The 21,835-nt window shown below is 39.0% G+C and overlaps 1 protein-coding gene across 1 annotated transcript in view; it reads right to left on the reverse strand.

Moving 5' to 3' along the window:
• Positions 1 to 21,835, reverse strand: part of GABRG3 (gamma-aminobutyric acid type A receptor subunit gamma3) — a 597,918-nt gene that overhangs the window by 538,530 nt on the left and 37,553 nt on the right. Inside the window, exon 3 of the mRNA XM_057494689.1 lies at positions 5,296 to 5,363. Coding sequence (XP_057350672.1) covers positions 5,296 to 5,363 — 68 coding nt within the window. The remainder of the gene's footprint in view (positions 1 to 5,295; positions 5,364 to 21,835) is intronic.

Consider the following 21,835-nt stretch of genomic DNA (forward strand, 5'->3'; position numbering starts at 1 on the left):
TATGTGCTGCAGCCCTCTTTGCCTTTGTCCTTTCCTGAGCTTAGATGCCTTCAGAGAAGTTTATGGAGCAATCACGGGCATCCTCCAGTATGACAGACCTTTTTTGGAATGGAATTTCCCTACCTCCCTCTTGGGCTTGACTTTACCTCTTAAAACGTCAGCCAAAAGCAAGAGAAGCAGGGTTGAAGTTCACAGACACCACTGCGAGCCTGATGGGCCCACGTTTCTGGTGATGTTTAACCTGTCCCACAGACTACACAGCCACCCCCTTAATTGTGGGTAGCTTACAGTCACAACCACTATTAGTCACATCACAGTGACTCAACCACTGCATGTTCTGGATTTCCTCAGATGACTTAGTAGCAGATCTTTAAAAACAGGAAAAGAAGCCAGTCTTAAAAGGCTACATGCCACAGGGTTGACTTTCTGGAAAAGGCAAAACTACAGAAACAGTAAAAAGATCAAAAGATCAGTAGTTATAGGGCTTAGAAGGTAAGGATGAATAGGTAGAGAGTAGAGGATTTTTAGGGCAGTGAAAGATACTCCGAATGATACAACACTAGTGGATACATGTGATCATACATTTGTGAAAAAGCCACAGAATGTATAACACCAAAGGGAAGCCCTAATGTGAACTACAGACTTTAGTTCATAATAGTGTATCAATACTCATTCACTAATTGTAACACTTACCACTCTAATGCAAGATGTTTATAACATGAGAAAGTGTGTGTGTGTGTGTGTGTGTGTGTGTGTGTGTGTGTGTAGGTATATGGCAACTCTCCATGATATCTGCCCAATTTTTCTACAAATTGAAAATTGTGGTGTATGATATGAGACAGAGAAAGACAAATACTGCATAATCTTACTTGTGGAATCTAAAAACCTGAAACCATAGAAACAGAGAGTAGAGTGGTGGTTTCCAGGCTGGGAGATGAAGAGATGCTGGTCAAAGGGTGCACACTTCCTTTATTAAGTTCTGGGGGCCTAATCTACTGCATGGTGATTATAGGAAACATTGTACTATACATTTGAAAGTTGCTAAGCGAGTAGGTCTTAAAAGTTCTCACCACAAAAAAATTAAAAGGTCACAATGTGGGGTGATGTAGGTGTTGACTAACCGCATTGTGGTGATCATCTCACAATATACATCCAGTATGCCTATCCAATCAACATGCTGCACACCTGAAGCTTACACAGTGTTCTATGTCCACTATATCTCAACAAAGCTGGGGAAAAAAATCAACTGCTCTAAAAACTAAAGTCTATTAATTTAATGTTTTTTTTCTCAAAAAGGAAAATGATCCTCACACTAGAATTACCCTCAGCCTTTTCCACCTCAAGTTCCAAGTTAAATCTGTAACCCCACACACGCCCCCGCTGCATCCTTACACTGACAGCAGGAATGTCGCGACAGTCGCTCTGTGGTCCCATCTCCGTGAGCCTCAGCGGACTCATCATAAATAACTGGAAAAGGGCAATATCTTCCCCACCATGATCTTGTGAAGATCAAAGGAGATTAGATCAATAGCACAGAATCAATATCAAAGCACTAGTGTTCTTTGTTCCTTTCCTAAAAGGTTGCTTACAGTGAACAGTCTCAAAAATAAACTTACAAGCTCTCCTGTATGGTGTTGCCATGGTCCTGAAACAAACTATGAGCAATTTCTATGAGGATTTCTGCACATTTAGACAGGTTGTAACAGCAAAGACAGAAGATGTGATTAAAGCTTTATAAAAAAAAGATTCTCCTCAACCCATCTCAACCACTTCCAAGCTCCTCAACAACTAGGTAAACAAGACAATGAAAATAAATCTGTTAAGTAATATATTGAAATGCAACTTCATTTTCATTTATCAGGGAGATTGTCTGAAACTGGATATTCAGTATTAATGATATCAGTAAAAGAAGCAGAAAAAGTCGGAGGGAGAGGAGGGGGAAGTTGTCGTTTTCTCTCCCTCCTTGACTGCTAAATGAGTATTTGGGAAAAGAGTCAAAACTTTATCAGGCTTTAGGTTTATGGTCAAAACCCCAACAAAAATTTACATCCTGAAATCCTTACACATCTTTAGATTGTGCTTTGTTTCCATAATATACTCTTTGATTATTTTGGTCTCCCTCATATTCTTTTTATTACTATTATTGCTAACTCAATCCCCAATCCCCGCTTACACAGTCAGCTCTCTTCTTTTAAATTGCTTGTATTTTTCATGAGGTCCCCTTTGAAGAACTTTACATCCTTTTGAAATTGCGGTTTGTTTCACAGGGTGTATGTAATGTATTCAGCAATGTGAGAAGAAGTCCTTTATCACTTTGACTTTTAAGCAAAGTGTTCAGAGTGCAAAGGTTAAAAATACTCATCCTTCATGAAGCAGCTGTGCAGAGAGCACATTTAGGGCAGTGAAACGCTTCTGCACAACAGTGTAATGGTGCATACACGAAAACTCTGGGCTTAAGGAGATGATGATGTGTGTCAGTGTAGGTTCACTGGTGCCGGACGTGGCCAGTGCACGTGGGGGCACTGGGGTTACGGGAACCTTCTGAAAAAAAGCAACTTGGAAGCCCCTGCCTCATGAGATTTCTGCAATCTCCTTTGGGATTGCTGGATATTCCCTCTGCTGGGTTGCTGGGCATTGAATCTGTCTTTGTTCTGGCCCCTCTACAGTTGGTTTGTTTATGGATCTGGACCAGCAACTCCCAGAGCAGGAAATGGGCCTTCATTCACCTTTGACCCACCGACATCAGCAGAGTGCATGACATTCGGCAGTTGAATGTCAAAAGTTCGCTGAAAACACGGAGATAGAGAAATTCACCCTAGAGAACTTAAGAATTAAGTATTTAAATATAGGTGAGTTTATGTAGACCTAGATATATTTTTTAAGAAAGCCCTGCCTACGTCTATGCTTTGCTTAGCCCAGTTAATTTGGAATCAGATATGGGAACAGCCTAGATGGCCAGCCCTGCTGAGAATAGACGATAAATATGCCTCTATTTCCAGAAAAACGCATCTCCTATCATTCCGCTGCCAACGGTTGCCTAGATAGCTGCTGTCGTTTCACAAATTAAAGATAACCAACATTTATAAGTCTACTGCAGTGGCGATATAGCCTAGGAAGAAAAACAATTGGACCAAATGAATTTTCAAGATACTCAGGGCATTTTTTAAAATAAGGGCTTAATTGGAAAAGCTTTCTACTCAATCCTAGTGGTTAAAGACCTAGCATTAATAATGTGCTGCATACGCCTCAGGACACACATGAAACTGAGGCTCATGGATTTTTCTCAGGTAAGGGAGGTCTTCCATTGCCTCAGACCATTTTGACTGAGATCATACCTTACCCCTCGATGAAGGGGTCAGAGGTAATGATTTCAAATAACGATCTTAAATCATAATGCCAGCTCTGTGTTACATATTTTGTTTTCATTTTTCTCTTTTAAAGGAAGGAAATGAGTCTCACTAGAGCTCTTACTGGATTTGAACTAATCTCATGAAATCTGACCCTGCACCCACATCAGATCAAAGTCAGGCTGCACAGCTCCCAAACGCCAAGGTGCATCTGGGGTCCACCGATGGATGCAGCCAGACGCGTCATCTTCAGGGCCTTAGGCCCCGGCAGAGGCAACCTCCCCTGTGGCATTCAAACGGCATGTCAGTCTCATTCCCCAGTCGGGTCACACGCCCTATCATCCTGTCTTTTGCCAAGTACCTTCCCACACTGTCCCACGCTGGCAGACTCCTGCTGATCAAACCCGTTTCAGATTGAGAAGACCTCAGCAGAGAAATCCATTTCAATTGCTGCTAGCTTTCACAAGGGGGTAGGGGGGATGCCTGCCACCAGCAGAGTCCTTATCACCCTGTGGGTGGCTGTCACTTAGCCTCCTCCTCTGCAGCCTATGATTTTCAGGCAGGACTTTCTATCAATTCCAATAGCAAAGCTCAATCCTGGACACAAAGACCTCAAAGTTATAGGAGTTCATGAAAATCCCTCCATACATAAATGCAAGCATCTGCTCCTAAAAGAGTGTTGTAACTATATATCTATGGAGGCACTTCTTTTTTAGAGTTAGAAAATAAAACTCCAGAATAAGATACAAATAAATGAGGAAGCGATTACTCTCTTTATACAGTCATCTGAATAGTGGTTTATCAGGGAAAGGGAATGTTACCTTCACAATTTACCTGTCACAATGTGCAGCCCACTGGTTCACTTTTATTCACTTCACCTCTTTGCTAGTCTCCACCTCCAGCCTATGGAAGGCGTGGGGCATTTTTTTAAGTGAGTCACCCACAAATATAATTTTACCCCTACATGGAACCTTTATCTTATCAGAGAAAGGATGAACAATTTTAATATCTGGCAATGAAAAGAAATTATTTTGCTACTAATTCTGGAGGGATTATTTCCATCCACAGAACATTGCAGTGAAAGGACAGCATTTAAATCAGTATTTTGTCAATTCACACCCTACACCTCAACCTTACCCCAAATCCAGGGGCCAATGCGCAGCAATAAAGCACGGAGCTGTCTGCCAGCATACAAGAGTCCCTGCCGTCCTGGGTCTACACATGCAAGGGTTTGATCTTGGAATAATTCTACTCGTTCCCTTGAGGCACACATAGCACTTTTACACTAACATATTCTAACACTCCAACACTTTCCTAGCAGCTAAGCACTTTATACAGGGCAGGCCTTCCTTTACATTGCAAACAGTTACTTCTGGAGCTTCTGATGCTTATAAGCCTGTGAAAATACCCAAATCAGGGAAATAAAATACTTGATCCTATGCGTTCTCTGTTAAAAAAAATTAAAAGGGCAATTTATTTACTCTCAAAGTTCAAACTGAAGACAGAAGTATGAGCTGGGTAATTTCATAACCTCTCCTGAGACTCATCAAAAGGCAGGTCTCTTGGTTCTTGAAAAAAATGAACTAAAAATCAGAAAACTGTCCCTTACATTCATCCTTAATATGAATGAGCTCACACAGAACCAATGAATGCCTAACTGCAAATAACCACACCTTAAAATTCCCAGATGGTAAATATATGTGTGGAGATGGTGGGCATGAGATACTTTTAATCATACAGCAACATCTCACTGCTCATGTTGTAAGTACTACTTCTTAGTTTTTACCCCACTTTTCAACATTTAAACTACCAATAAATGGTACAGATTTAAAAAGTCAATACTGAATTTTTAATCTGCATGATAAATCTCAACCAGAAACCCACAACAATAATGTCACAACAAACTGACCCAAAGACCATCAGATCACAAAAGAAAATAGGTTCTTACCATGTTTATTGATGACACGGGACCAATGCTGTTAACATAGATGTCAACATCAATTACAGTTGGTTTTACTGTGGAGAAAAAAATACATGTGTGTTAATATTTTGCTCAGGAAAGACTATTCAACTTCCTTTAACTCATGCATTAACATCTTAAGGATATGTTGGAAAGCTGTGGATTTTCTTTGAGACTTGTTTTGTAGCTTCAACTCAAACCATGCTCATCTTTCTCTTTAAAATTCTCAAAGGAAGATTGAAACTGTACCAAACAACTTCTCAGATCACAAAGATATTAAACTAGAAATTAATTGTACAAAGCAAACAAAAAGGCTCAGAAACACATGGAGGCTTAACAACATGCTCCTAAATAACCAATGGATCGATGACCAAATTAAAACAGAGATCAAGCAATATACAGAAACAAGTGAAAACAATAGTGCAAGGCCCCAACTGGGAAGCAGCCAAGGCAGTTCTAAGAGGAAAGTATATAGCAATCCAGGCCTATTTAAAGAAGGAAGAACAATCCCAAATGAATAGTCTAAAGTCACAATAAATAAAACTGAAAAAAGAAGAACAAATGAAGCGCAAAGTCAGTAGAAGGAGGGACATAATAAAGATCAGAGAAGAAATAAATAAAATTGAGAAGAACAAAACAATAGAAAGAATTAACGAAACCAAGAGCTGGTTCTTTGAGAATATTAACAAAAAAGATAAGCCCCTAGCCATACTTATCAAGAAAAAAAGAGAGTCTACACACATAAACACAATCAGAAATAAGAAAGGAAAAAACACTACAGACACCACAGAAATACAAAGAATTATGAGAGAATACTACAAAAAATTATATGCTAAAAAATTGGATAAACTAGAAGAAATGGACAACTTTCTAGAAAAATACAACCTTCCAAGACTGACCAAGGAAGAAACAGAAAATCAGAGCAGACCAATTATCAGCAATGAAATTGGATCAGTAATCAAAAAACTACCAAAGAACAGAACTTCCAGACAAAATGACTTCACTGCTGAATTTTATCAAATATTTAGAGACATAACACCCATACTCCTTAAAGTTTTCCAAAAAGTAGAAGAGGAGGGAATACTTCCAAATTCATTCTATGAGGCCAGCATCACTCTAACACCAAAACCAAACAAAGATACCACAGAAAAAGAAAATTACAGACCAATAAGCCTGATGGACATAGATGCAAAAAGACTCAACAAAATATTAGCAAATCAAATTCAAAAATACATCAAAAAGATCACCCATCATGATCAAGTGGGATTCATTCCAGGGATGCAAGGATGGTACAACATTCGAAAATTCATCAACATCATCCACCACACCAACAAAAAGAAGGACAAAAACCACATGATCACCTCTATAATGCTTAAAAGGCATTTGACAAAATTCAACAACCATTCATGATAAAAACTCTCAATAAAATGGGTATAGAGGGCAAGTACCTCAACATAATAAAGGCCATATATGATAAACCCACAGCCAACATCATACTTAACAGCAAGAAGCTGAAAGCTTTTCCTCTAAGATCGGGAACACGACAGAGATACCCATTCTCCCCACTTTTATTCGACATAGTACTGGAGGTCATAACCATGGCAATTAGACAAAACAAAGAAATACAAGGCATCCAGATTGGTAAGGAAGAAGTTAAACTGTCACTGTTTGCAGATGACATGATATTGTACATAAAAAACCCTGAAGAATCCACTCCAAAACTACTAGAACTACTACCTGAGTTGAGCAAAGTTGCAGGATACAAAATTAAGACACAGAAATCTGTTGCTTTCCTATATACTAACAATGAACTGCCAGAAAGAGAAATAAGGAAAACAACTACGTTCACAATTGCATCAAAAAGAATAAAATTCCTAGGAATAAGTGAAAGACGTATACCCTGAAAACTACAAGACACTCTTGAGAGAAATTAAAGAGGACACTAGTAAATGGAAATACATCCCCTGCTCTTGGGTAGGAAGATTAATATTATCAAAATGGTCATCCTGCCTAAAGCAATATACAAATTCAATCAAAATACTGATAGCATTTTTCAACGAACTAGAACAAACAGTTCTAAAGTTCATATGGAATCATGAAAGATCCCAAATAGCCAAAACAATCCTTAGAAGGAAGAATAAAGGGAAGGGGATTATGCTTCTTAACTTCTAGCTCTACTACAAAGCCACAGCAATCAGAACAATTTGGTACTGTCACAAAAACTGACCCATAGATCAATGGAACATAATAGTGAGCCCAGATACAAACCCACACATATATGGCCAATTAATATATGATAAAGGAGCCATGGATATACAATGGAGAAAGGACAGCCTCTTCAACAACTGGTGTTGGCAAAACTGGACATGTAAGAGAATGAAACTGGATCACTGTGTAACCCCATACACAAAGGTGAACTCGAAACGGATCAAAGACCTGAATGTAAGTCATGAAACCGTAGAACTCTTAGAAGAAAACATAGGCAGAAATCTCTTGAATGTAATAAACATGAGCAACTTTTTCATGAACATATCTCCTTGGGAAGGGAACAAAAGCAAAATGAACAAGTGGGACTACATCAAACTGAAAAGCTTCTGTACAGCAAAGACACCATCAGTAAAAAAAAAAAAAAAAAAAGGCATCCTACAGTATGGGAGAATATATTCATAAATGACATATCCCATAAGGGGTTGATATCCAAAATATATAAAGAAACTCTCATGCCTCAACACCCAAAAAGCAAATAACCCAATTAAAAATGGGCAGAGGATCTGGACAGACACTTCTCCAAAGAAGAAATTCAGACGGCCAACAAGCACATGAAAAGATGCTCCATATCACTAATCATTAGGGAAATGCAAATGAAAACCACAATGAGATATCACCTCAAACCAGCTAGGATGGCCAACATCCAAAAGACAAGAAACAACAAATGCCAGAGAGGATGCAGAGAAAGGGGAACCCTCCTCTACTGCTGGTAGGAATATAAATTAGTTCAACCATTGTGGAAAGCAATATGGAGGTTCCTCAAAAAACTAAAAAGAGAAATACCGTTTGACCTAGGAATTCCACTCCTAGGAATTTATCCTAAGAAAAGAGGATCACAGATTCAAAAAGACATATGCACCCCTATGTTTATCGCAGCACTATTTACAAAAGCCAAAACATGGAAGCAACCTAAGTGTCCATCAGTAGATGAATGGATAAAGAAGAGGTGGTACATATACACAATGGAATATTATTCAGCCATAAGAAGAAAACAAATCCAACCATATGCAACGACATGGATGGAGCTAGAGGGTATTATGCTCAGTGTAATAAGCCAGGTGGAGAAAGACAAGTACCAAATAATTTCACTCATCTGTAGAGTATAACAACAAAGCAAAAACTGAAGGAACAAAACAATAGCAGACTCACAGAACCCAAGAATAGACTAGCGGTTACCAAAGGGAAAGGGGTTGGGGAGGGTGGGTGGGGAAGGGAGGGAGAAGGGGATTAAGGGGCATTATAATTAGCACACATAATATAGGGGAGACATGGGGAAGGAAGGCAATTATTGACGCTACAGCATTTTACTATGCTGATGGACAGTGACTGAAATGGTACGTGGTGGGAACTTGATAACAGGAGAGAATATAGTAACACAATGTTGCTCACGTGAAGCCTGAGCATAAGATTGTGTATCAATGATACCTTAATAAAAAAACAATTCTCAAAGGAAGAGAAATTCTTATTTTCATTTAATAAGTCTAGGAAAACAGGACATTTATATACTCCAAGTTGAAAATCATAGATGACTATAAAGATAATCTAATATTTGTTAAGCTAATTGTATGGTAAGGAAAATATAACAAGATAAAATATAAGACATTGTCTAAGTTACTTAATGTCAAAGTTTTCTATAAAGGCAAAGCCTAGTGATGAGTAGCTCAGGGACAGTGCAGGTTACTTATCCATAACCTGGCCACCTATCTATCCTTGCAAATGTCTGGAGAGTATGTACACCAAAGAATAAGCAATATTGATTTGCTGTTATTTTTATGACTTAAAGAGACATTGTTATTATAACTTAAGGAAATATACACGCATATCACAAAATTAAAATTCTACAACTCAAAAAAGAATAGCACTTTAGTAAGTTAAGGAATTATGGTTTCAATTAAAAGGTCATAAAATGTATATACTGAGAAATTATAACATCTAACATTGTGCATCAGACGTCAAATTGGCTCATTTTGCCTTAAAGAAAACCAGTTTATCTTTCCTTGGCAGAGACCAGTAATGAGGTTGCTCAGACAGCCGACCCCCGAATCAGGAGCCCACATCCACTGAAAGAAAGGAGGTTCCCTTTCTGTAGCTCTCAGCAACAATGAGAGGAGGACAGTACCAATCTCAGAACATTTCTGCCCAAGAGGAACATGATCAAGACGCCCGAATCATTACACATAAAAGGGGTTGTTTCTATGGAAACAAGAGTGTGTATCCGCAATTATCTCAGTGAGCTTCCTCCAGTTTGGCTAAATACCTAAATCATTCAAAAATGGACTTCTGCACTCTACTTTTGGAACTGAGAGAGTGGCACTCCTGAGCTCACAGCATCTTGGTAACTTGTGCATCCAGCAGTCTGTAGCCTAAGCTATGTTTCCCACACCCCCGTGAAAATGAAGACAATGATCATGAATTTGAGGCATCTACTGTAACATCTGTCAGTACTACCAAGTCACATGAACTTCAAAGAGCTGTTGGCATTTTGAAAAACAGCCCAACACAATTCTATGTACTATGCATAAAGTGCTTAAATTTATAAAAGGATTATTCTTCATTAAGATTGAGCTTTGCTAACTACTAGGAATAGTAAGTAGCATCTTTCTTCAACTTAATTGGATTTAGCAAGTGTTAGGTCTCCAAACACTTGTCAAGTTAGACGACTGAGGACCTACTGTTTGCAAGAGACTTTTCTGGTTGTTTCATGTATTTATTAGACTTGAGGTCTCCAGAGCTTTTGCTCTCATTAAATGAAAAGGGCCTACAGACATAAAGCCTTAACAACCTGAAGTGGGAAGTGCCAAATGAGTAGTAAGCACAATTGCAGTGAAAGTGTTAAGAGATAAGAGTTTGGAATAAACATATACACACATGCATGTGCACACAAAACCTAGGGGAAAATTAACTGTTTTAAGCAAATTCTCTTTTAATCAGCATCATGCTAAAGTAAAAGGAGAATTTAGGAAAGTGGCTCAGGAAGTAGATAGGAGACAGGCGGCTCAAATTTATAATTCAATGATTCGAGATTAAGCCCTGACAAATGATCTCACTAGGGTGCCAAGACCATTCAATGTGGAAAAGGACAGTCTTTTCAACAAAGGATGCTGGGCAAACAGGATATCCACATGCAAAAGAATGGAGTTGGACCCTTACCTTACATGATATACAATTAACTCAAAATGGATCGAAGACTTAAAATTAAGACCTGAAATTACAAAATTCTTGGAAGAAAACAAAGAGGAAAGTTTCATGATATCTGATTCGGCAATAATTTCTTGAATATGACACCAAAAGCATGGGCAACAAAAGAAAAAAATCAATGAATTGGGCTATACCAAAATTATAAATTTCTTTGCATCAAAAGACACAATCAACAAAATGGAAAGGCAATCCATGGAATCTGAAAAAACATTTGCAAATCATATGTCTGATAAGTGGACAATATACAAAATATAAAAAACAACTCCTACAACTCAACAACAAATAAGCAAACAATCTGATTTTAAAATGACCAAAGTACTTAGACATTTCTCCAAAAAACATAAACAAATAACCAATAAGCACATGAAAAGATGCTCAACATCATTTGTCCCTAGGGAAATGAAAATAAAACTATAATGAAATACTATTTCACTCCCATTATGATGGCTACTAATACAACAAAGCAGAAAGTTACAAATGTTGCAAGAATGGAAAATTGGAACCCTTGCACACTGCTGGTGGGAATGAAAAATGATGCAGCTTCTATGGTGAATTGAACAGTATGGTGGTTCATTAAAAAGTTAGACATAGAATTACCATATAACCCAGCAATCCCACTCCTGGGAATTTACCTAAAGGAATTAATAGCAAGGACTCAAACATTTATTTGTACACCCATGTTCATAGCATCATTCACAATAAACAAAAGGCAGAAGCAACCCTCATACTCATGAAGGGATAAGGGATAAGTGGGTAAACCAAATGTAGTATATACAAGTGGAGTATTATTCAGTTTTAGAAAGGAAGGGGTTTCTGACCGTTTTGTATTCTTTTATCTGATGGTTAGTCAGGTGTGTCCACAAGAGAAGAGGTGCAGAAAAACAAAGTTTATTATACTCACAGGTCCTAGATTCAGGAAGGATGCCATACAGGACCAAGTGGAAAAGACACCAGGCTGGTCAGGAGGAAGAAGACAGGGCAAGATGGTGGTGATGGTGGTGGGGCAGTTAGGCTGTGACCTTAACTGGAGTTTCTTAAGAGGCACAGCAGGCCAGGTAAACAGCTAGGACTGGCTAGTCTGAATAATTCCAGTGGGCTTTGGGCTACAGGGTGATCTCTAGTGGCCTGGTGCCTGGCCCTGGGATGACTAAGACAGAAGAATATTGCCTCCTGGGGCTTGGGGCCAGACAGAGGAGTCATGGCTCTGGACAGGTCAGTTCGCATGGCAAAGGCGTGTTCTTGGCTGGCCCTTTGCTGTCTCTAAGAACTGACTAATCCTGGGAAGGGCAGTGTCTTCCTAGCCAGAAAGGGTTTTTAAGACATCGAAACATCACAACATACAGAAATTACAATCATGCATACACATACATGCATGTAATTTTAATATACACATATTTATACACACCCGTAATACACTGACACATATCAACATGGATGGAACCTGAGGATATTATACTAAGTGAAATAAGTGTGTCACAAGAGGTAGATGCTTTACTATTCCAAGGACATGAGGTACCTAGACTAGTAAAATTCATACAGTAGTAGATTAGTGGGCTGGGGGAGGGGTGAACGGGGGTGGCTGTTTCAATTCTGCCAGATAAAAAAGAGTTCTGGATATGGATGGTAGTGATGGTTGTAAGACAATGTGAATATAGGTTATGCCACTGAACTGTACACTTAAAAGTAGTCATGGCAATCTATTTCATAGTATATGTATTTTACCACAGTAAAACGGATGATTAATCTCTGTTGGCAAGAGGATGAAGAGTTACACAGAGGTAGAAAAGTCAGGAATGAAGAAAGAGGGGATGGTAGCTTTCCAAGTGAAAGAGAGAAAATTGTATTGAAAGAGTATAAACTAACACTGTTAGAACTGGGTCCTATACACTTAGGCCAAATATGAATTCCTTTTCACTTCTTCATTTGAATTCTACCTATTTGGATGCTATTACTTCCTAAAAATTCAGAATCAGGATGTCCGAGAAGAATCATAAACTCGTAACTGTGCAGGAGAAGTGAGCACAGCAAAGATGCACTGACTGGGTAAGCCCTGATAAGGATCTGTAACACTTACTCTCTTGAAAGATTTATGTGGCCAAAAGGGGAATTACACAGACTGCGCCTTTACTTGCCTCTGTCACAAAACCAAGGCAGACAGCTTTTCGGTTATTGCTCTCCACCCTACCATGGGCTGCCTCACCCTAAAACAAGCATACAGGAAACGGGTCTGCCTGCTAATGGCCCTAGGGGACTGTGGCTGACCTCTGACCTCCAGATGCTTAGAGCCTGGAGGTGTGCAGGTTACCATCCTGTCATGGTAAAAAGTAAATAAATTTATATTTTAATGAAATAAAATTCCTGATATCAATCTCTTTGAGACTTGACATCCAAAACCATATGTAAATGTGAATAAGTTTCCTGTTAAATAAACTTTTATTTCTCTTCCATCTCTTGAGAAAATAAAAATAAACGAGTTTTTTCCCCCAAAATGTCCAAGGAGTTCTCTGCTAGAGGATCCCATTTAGATGTCATAAATGGGTATTTCCTAGCATGAGTCTGAAATGCCAACCTTGAATAAAACAGGTAATGAAAATATTTCTATGTAATCTACTACCAGTTTACTGTTTCCTGATGGCATTTAAATCTTAACAAACATTTTTAATTTTTCTGCCTGACTAAGTTTCAGGGTTACTTTTCTGTCTCTGGGTCATGCCCCTCAAAATAAGGTTGGGTCTGAGCTTCTCTCATAAAAAGGAAGTCATTGGCTGATCCAACTCCACATTTTCTCCTAACTTTCACAATGAAATGGAAAGTGTGTCAAGCTGGTCTCTGAAAATCTCCAGAAGTTTCTCTCTAAACCCATAAGATTATGATGGCATTCTTCACTTTAGAAAAAATGGAGGTAAGAGAAAAATATAGTAGACAACAAAGGGACTGTACTTGGTGCAATGTAGATTCATGGGGGTCAGCCCATGTCACTTCTCTGGGGACATGGAAGAGCAGGAATCCATCCCAGCAGGGATGAGGCTGTAGATATACACCAAACGCCCAGCATACTGAAGTGGCAGGCCTCAAAGGCCACAAGGACCAGTACTAATAGTCATTTGGTCGTTCTTGAGTTATTTGACTCATATGTCTTACAAAAAATAGTCTCATACAAATTTTGAATAAGTGTTTGGGATGTTTAAGGTAAATTTATTTCACATGTAGTAACTAAGAAGAAATGATGTACAGCTTTTTCTGAAACTCCCTATTTTTAGGTCACTTCCTAGATTTAGGTCATAAGCATCCCTTAACATCCCCAATAAGAACTGAGTCTTGGAGAGGAGGGTCTACATGTGATTCACCTTCATCCCTTCACACAGCCTCTGCCACAGTTTCTGGCACACAGTGAGCACCACTAAATATTGCACAACTATGATTACTGAAAATTGTCATTTTAAGTTCCATATTAACTTGGACTTTACATGTTCAATGTTCACATGAAACTGTAAACAGCAATGGCCATAAGAAAAATTTTTAAGTGTCTTCTGGAGCTAGCTGATGACTGCAGGCTGACCCAAGTAATCACAAGGGTAAAGAGCTGATAAAGAGATCATTTAACACAAGGTTACTCCTGAAAACAGGCATCTGTTGCAACAAAAATTGTGCTAACTCGTGGGAGAGGAAAAATCTGGAAATGGCATGGGGAGAGCAAATGAAACCACGGATATTCATTCAAAAACAAGGCAAGAAATGGACAATGACAAAAACACGGGTTAGAATACCTGGGCTATAGAGCATTTGAATGATGACAGGAAGAGAGACAAAGGAGTGGGGAGAGATCCAGGTGAAGACAGCCATCCACAGAAGGCACTCCCTAATGAGCTGCCCCCAGCTGGAAGCAACAGGAATGAGGTGCGGGGACCCCAGAGAGCACTGAGCATAAGTGCTAAATGAGTCAACATAGTCCATGGAACATGCTGCCTGGCTGCAAACACTGGCTCTGCCACTCACCAGTTCTATAATCCTGAAAAGTTTCTTAACATCTCTGTACCTCAATCCTGCTAAGTGTAAGATGAACTGATAATAGAACTAATTCACGATCCTTATCCAGGATTCTGCAGTCCCACTGGAGCAAATTCCCAGGGGGCCATCCTCACTTTACCAGTTTTAACTTCGGTAATAAGGCTTAAAGGGATTCTAGGGAACAATGACTTTAGTGGGAGTTTATCATCATCATTATTGCAAATAATCTTTCCAGGCTCATCTTAAAATGTAAATACTCGAATTGGCGCAACTAATCCTGGGAGAGCAACAGGAAAGAGGACGCGTGAGACTGCACACGCCTGGAGAAAAGAGCAGACCTCCCCGAATGAGGTAACGTACCAGAGCTGTGGCTCCCGGGACCCAAGCCCCTCCCCGACCCCAGCTCACGGGCGGGAGGAAGAGAAACGGAGCAGGGAGGGAGTGGAAGGCCTGGGACTGCTGAATACCTGGCTCCGGAGTCCTGCGCCGGGAGCACAAACCTGCATTTCATGGTGCTTTCATGAGACTCGCATGACTACCGGGTTGGAAAGTTAATACAGGCAGAGTTCCTGGGGAGACTGGGATTCCGGCTGCTTGTGGAAAGCAGGGATCCATATCTGGCTGCTCTGGGACAAAAACTTATACCTCTGTGACCGGCCCACTGGCTCAGGCAGTGGAGACAGGCACGGCAGCAGGGAGGCGGGGAACAGCTCTTTCCTCCCCCCAGGCACCAGTACCGCTCCCCTGCGACCCCCGACATTGCTTCAGGGGCTCAGCAGCTCCAGAATAGAGCTTCTGGGCACTAGAGGGCGCCATATACAAACATGAAACGCCAAAGGAACCTAGTTCAGAGTAAAATTGTTAATACAGCTCCCGAGAAAGATTTAAATGACATGGACCTCGTGACTCTTCCTGAAAGGGAGTTCAAAATAAAAATCATCAACATGCTCATGGAGGCATGGAAAGACATCCAAGAACTCAGGAATGAATTCAGGTCAGAAATCCAATCATTAAAGAACACGATGGAGGGTATTAAAAGCAGGTTGGATATGGTGGAGGAGACAATAAATGAAATAGAAACTAGAGAAGAGGAATACAAAGAAGCTGAGGCACAGAGAGAAAAAAGGATCTCTAAAAATGAAAGAATATTGAGAAAACTGTGTGACCAATCCAAGCAGAACAATATGGCCATTATAGGGATACCAGAAGAAGAAGGGAGAGAAAAAGGGATAGAAAGTGTCTTTGAGGAGGTAGTTGCTGAAAACTTTCCCAATCTGGGGAAGGGCATAGTCTCTCAGGCCATGGAGATCCACAGATCCCCCTACACAAGGGACCTAAGGAAGACAACACCAAAACACACAGTAATTAAAATGGGAAAGATCAAGGATAAGGACAGACTGTTAAAAGCAGCCAGAGGCAGAAATAAGATCACATACAAAGGAAAGCCCATCAGGCTAACATCAGACTTCTCAGCAGAAACCTTACAGGCCAGAAGGGAGTGGCATGATGTATTTAATGCCATGAGGCAGAAGGGCCTGGAACCAAGATTACATTATCTGGCAAGATTATCATTTAAATTTGAAGGAGGGATTAAACAATTTCCAGATAAGCAAAAGCTGAGAGAGTTTACCTCCCACAAACCATCTCTGCAGTCTATTTTGGAGTGACTGCTGTTGATGGAAGTGTTCCTAGGGGTGGATAGCTGTCACCAGAGGTAGGAAAATTATGGTAGGGAGGGTGGAGCAGCTGATGGAGAGGCAAATGCAAAATGAATTTGACTATCCCCAAAGCCAATCAAGGGATAGAAAAACAGTATAGAATCTGATACCTAATATATAAAAAATGAAGGAGGAAGAAAAAGGAGGAGAAATAGAAAAGAAACCTTAGATTGTGTTTGTAACAGCATACTAAGTGAGTTAAGTTAGACTCTTAGATAGTAAGGAAAGTAACCTGGAACCTTTGGTGACCACGAATCTAAAGCCTGAAATGACAATAAGTACATACCTATCAATAATCACCTTAAATGTAAATGGACTGAATGCACCAATCAAAAGACATAGAGTCACTGAATGGATAAAAAAACAAGACCCATCTATATGCTGCTTACAAGAGACTCACCTCAAATCCAAAGACATGCACAGACTAAATTCAAAGGATGGAAAAGGATATTTCATGCAAACAATAGGGAGAAAAAAGCAGGAGTTGCAGTACTAGTATCAGACAAAATAGACTTAAAAACAAAGAAAGTAACAAGAGATAAAGAAGGACATTATATAATGATAAAGGGCTCAGTCCAACAAAAGGATATAACCATTCTAAATATATATTCACCCAACACAAGAGCACGAGCATATGTGAAACAAATACTAACAGAACTAAAGGAGGAAATAGACTGCAATGCATTCATTTTAGGAGATTTCAACACACCATTCACTCCAAAGGATAGATCCACCAGACAGAAAATAAGTAAGGACACAGAGGCACTGAACAACACACTAGAACAGATGGACCTAATAGACATCTATAGAACTCTACATCCAAAAGCAGCGGGATATACATTCTTCTCAAGTGCACATGGAACATTCTCTAGAATAGACCACATACTAGCCCAAAAAAAGAGCTTCATTAAATTCCAAAAGATTGAAATCCTACCAAATAACTTTTCAGGCCACAAAGGTATAAAACTAGAAATAAATTGAACAAAGAAAGCAAAAACGCTCACAAACACATGGAGGCTTAATAACACGCTTCTAAATAGTCAATGGATCAATGACCAAATTAAAATGGAGATCCAGCAATATACGGAAGTAAATGACGACAACAACACAAAGCCCCAACTTCTGTGGGACGCAGCGAAAGCAGTCTTAAGAGGAAAGTATATAGCAATCCAGGCATATTTAAAAAAGGAAGAACAAACCAAAATGAATAGTCTAATATCACAACTATCAAAATTGGAAAAAGAAGAACAAATGAGGCCTAAAGTCAGCAGAAGGAGGGACATAATAAAGATCAGAGAAGAAATAAACAAAACTGAGAAGAATAAAACAATAGAAAAAAATCAATGAAACCAAGAGCTGGTTACTTGAGAAAATAAACAAAATAGATAAGCCCCTAGCCAGACTTATTAAGAGAAAAAACAGAATCAACACACATCAACAGAATCAGAAATAAGAAAGGAAACATCACGACGGACCCCACAGAAATACAAAGAATTATAAGAGACTACAATGAAAACCTATATGCTATAGAAGTTGGAAAACCTATATTTCCTAGAAGTTGGAAAACCTAGGAGAAATGGTCAACTTCCTAGAAAAATACAACCTTCCAAGACTGACCAAGGAAGAAACACAAAATCTAAACAGACCAATTACCAGCAAAGAAATTGAAGCAGTAATCAAAAAACTACCCAAAAAAAAAAAACCCCCGGGCCAGATGGATTTACCTCGGAATTCTATCAGACATACAAAGCAGATATAATACTCATTCTCCTTAAAGTTTTCCAAAAAATAGAAGAGGAGGGAATACCCCCAAACCCATTCTATCAAGCCAACATCACCCTAATACCAAAACAAGGCAAAGACCCCACCAAAAAAGAAAATTACAGACCAATATCCCTGATGAATGTAGATGCAAAAATACTCAATAAAATATTAGCAAACTGAATTCAAAAATACATCAAAAGGATCATACACCACGACCAAGTGGGATTCATGCCAGGGATGCAAGGATGGTACAATATTCGAAAATCCATCAATATCATCCACCACATCAACAAAAAGAAAGAAAAAAACCACATGATCATCTCCATACATGCTGAAAAAACATTCGACAAAATTCAACATCCATTCATGATAAAAACTCTCAGCAAAATGGGTATAGAGGGCAAGTAACTCAACATAATAAAGGCCATATATGATAAACCCACAGCCAACATCATACTTAACAGCAAGAAGCTGAAAGCTTTTCCTCTGAGATCGGGAACAAGACAGGGATGCCCACTCTCCCCACTGTTATTCAACATCGTACTGGAGGTCCTAGCCACGGCAATCAGACAAAACAAAGAAATACAAGGAATCCAGATTGGTAAAGAAGAAGTTAAACTGTCACTATTTACAGATGACATGATATTGTACATAAAAAACCCTAACAACTCCACTCCAAAACTACTAGAACTGATATCAGAATACAGCAAAGTTGCAGGATACAAAATTAACACAAAGAAATCTGTGCCTTTCCTATACACTGACAATGAACCAATGGAAAGAGAAATCAGGAAAACACCTCCATTCACAATTGCATCAAAAAAATAAAATACCTAGGAATAAACCTAACCAAAGAAGTGAAAGACCTATACCCTGAAAACTACAAGTCACTCTTAAGAGAAATTAAAGGGGACACTAACAAATGGAAACATCCCATGCTCATGGCTAGGAAGAATTAATATAGTCAAAAGGGCCATCCTGCCCAAAGCAATATACAGATTTGATGCAATCCCTATCAAATTACCAGCAACATTCTTCAACAAACTGGAACGAATAGTTCAAAAATTCATATGGAAACACTAAAGACCCCGAATAGCCAAAGCAATCCTGAGAAAGAAGAATAAAGTGGCAGGATCTCACTCCACACTTCAAGCTCTTCTACAAAGCCATAGTAATCAAGACAATTTGGTACTGGCACAAGAACAGAACCACAGACCAGTGGAACAGATTAGAGACTCCAGACATTAACCCAAACATATATGGTCAATTAATATTTGATAAAGGAGCCATGGACATACAATGGGGAAATGACAGTCTCTTCAACAGTTGGTGCTGGCAAAACTGGACAGCTACATGTAGGAGAATGAAACTGGACCATTGTCTAACCCCATATACAAAAGTAAATTTGAAATGGATCAAAGACCTGAATGTAAGTCATGAAACCATAAAACTCTTAGAAAAAAAACATAGGCAAAAACCTCTTAGACATAAACATGAGTTACCTCTTCTTGAACATATCTCCCCGGACAAGGAAAACAACAGCAAAAACGAGCAAGTGGGACTATATTAAGCTGAAAAGCTTCTGTACAGCAAAAGAAACCATCAATAGAATAAAAAGGTACCCTACAGTATGGGAGAATGTATTTGTAAATGACAGATCTGATAAAGGCTTGACGTCCAAAATATAGAAAGAGCTCACCCACCTCAACAAACAAAAAACAAATAATCCAATTAAAAAATGGGCAGAAGAGCTGAACAGACAGTTCTCCAAAGAAGAAATTCAGATGGCCAACAGACACATGAAAAGATGCTCCACATCGCTAATTATCAGAGAAATGCAAGTTAAAACCACAATGAGGTATCACCTCACACCAGTAAGGATGGCTACCATCCAAAAGACAAACAACAACAAATGTTGGCGAGGCTGTGGAGAAAGGGGAACCCTCCTACACTGCTGGTGGGAATGTAAACTAGTTCAACCATTGTGGAAAGCAGTATGGAGGTTCCTCAAAATGCTCAAAACAGACTTACCATTTGACCCAGGAATTCCACTCCTAGGAATTTACCCTAAGAATGCAGCACTGCAGTTTGAAAAAGACAGATGCACCCCTATGTTTATCGCAGCACTATTTACAATAGCCAAGAATTGGAAGCAACCTAAGTGTCCATCAGTAGATGAATGGATAAGGAAGATGTGGCACATATACACAATGGAATATTATTCAGCCATAAGAAAAAAACAAATCCTACCATTTGCAGCAACATGGATGGAACTAAATGGTATTATGCTCAGTGAAATAAGCCAAGTGGACAAAGACAAATACCTAATGATTTCACTCATCTGTGGAGTATAAGAACAAAGGAAAAACTGAAGGAACAAAACAGCAGCAGAATCACAGAGCCCAAGAATGGACTAACAGGTACCAAAGGGAAAGGGACTGGGGAGGATGGGTGGGTAGGGAGGGATAAGGTGGGGGGAGAAGAAAGGGGGTATTATGATTAGCATGCATAATGGGGGGGTGGGAGAAAGGGGAGGGCTGTACAACACAGAGAAGGCAAGTAGTGATTCTACAACATCTTGCTATGCTGATGGACAGTGACTGTAATGGGGTTTGTGGGAGGGACTTGGGTTTTGGGAGAGCCTAGTAAACATAATGTTCTTCAAAAAAATAAAAATAATTTTTAAAAAATGTAAATACACTGTCTTTGAGGTTTACATTAAATCCATCTATATCAACTCAATGGAGATATGTTTTTAAATTCTTTTAATCCAATTTGAAGAATACTAGGTTATGGGAAGTGTTTAGCTGACGGGTTTTGGGTAAGGGGTATAGAGAATGGGCAAACCTGATTAATATTAAAGTTTTGCCAATACCTAGATCCATGATAAAGTGTCTGACACAGCTTAGTATTGGAGTATTGAGATGATGCAGTAAATATTATGAGTCTCATTTCAACTCCTATTTGTCCAATTAACTGGGTTATGACATTTGATTACAGAATTTACAGCTAATCACATCTCTTCCAATCCCAGCACTATGGATGTCAACTCTAAACCTTCACTTCTTTCCCAATCATCTTTTAAGTGTGTAGCTGCAACTAGGCCAACAGTTTACAAAGATCAAGATAAAGTTGTCACCACCTCAGACCTGTACCACACCTGAGAAGTAGTATGGAAGAATGTAAACAATGAGATTCTGTATTTATATATACTTATATTAAAATCATTACTAAAGTTGACAGCTTGAGAATTCACATTACAAAAAAATAAAAAAACAGAAAACATTAAAGACGACACCAAAAAAAATACTAGAATAATTGGATTCAGCAAAGTTGCATATACAAAACCAATAAATAAGAAATCTGTTGCATTCCTATACTAACAATGAACTAGTAGAAAGAGAAATTCAGGAAAATAATTCCATTTACAATTACATCGAACACAATAAAACACCTAGGAATAACTTGACCAAGGAGGTGAAAGACATGTACTCTGAAAAGTACAAGACACTCATGAGAGAAATTAAAGAAGACATAAATAAATGGAAATTATCCCATGCTCATGGATGGGA

The sequence above is a fragment of the Manis pentadactyla genome, chromosome 18 (genome assembly GCF_030020395.1).
Source record: "Manis pentadactyla isolate mManPen7 chromosome 18, mManPen7.hap1, whole genome shotgun sequence".
NCBI classification, from domain to species: domain Eukaryota; kingdom Metazoa; phylum Chordata; class Mammalia; order Pholidota; family Manidae; genus Manis; species Manis pentadactyla.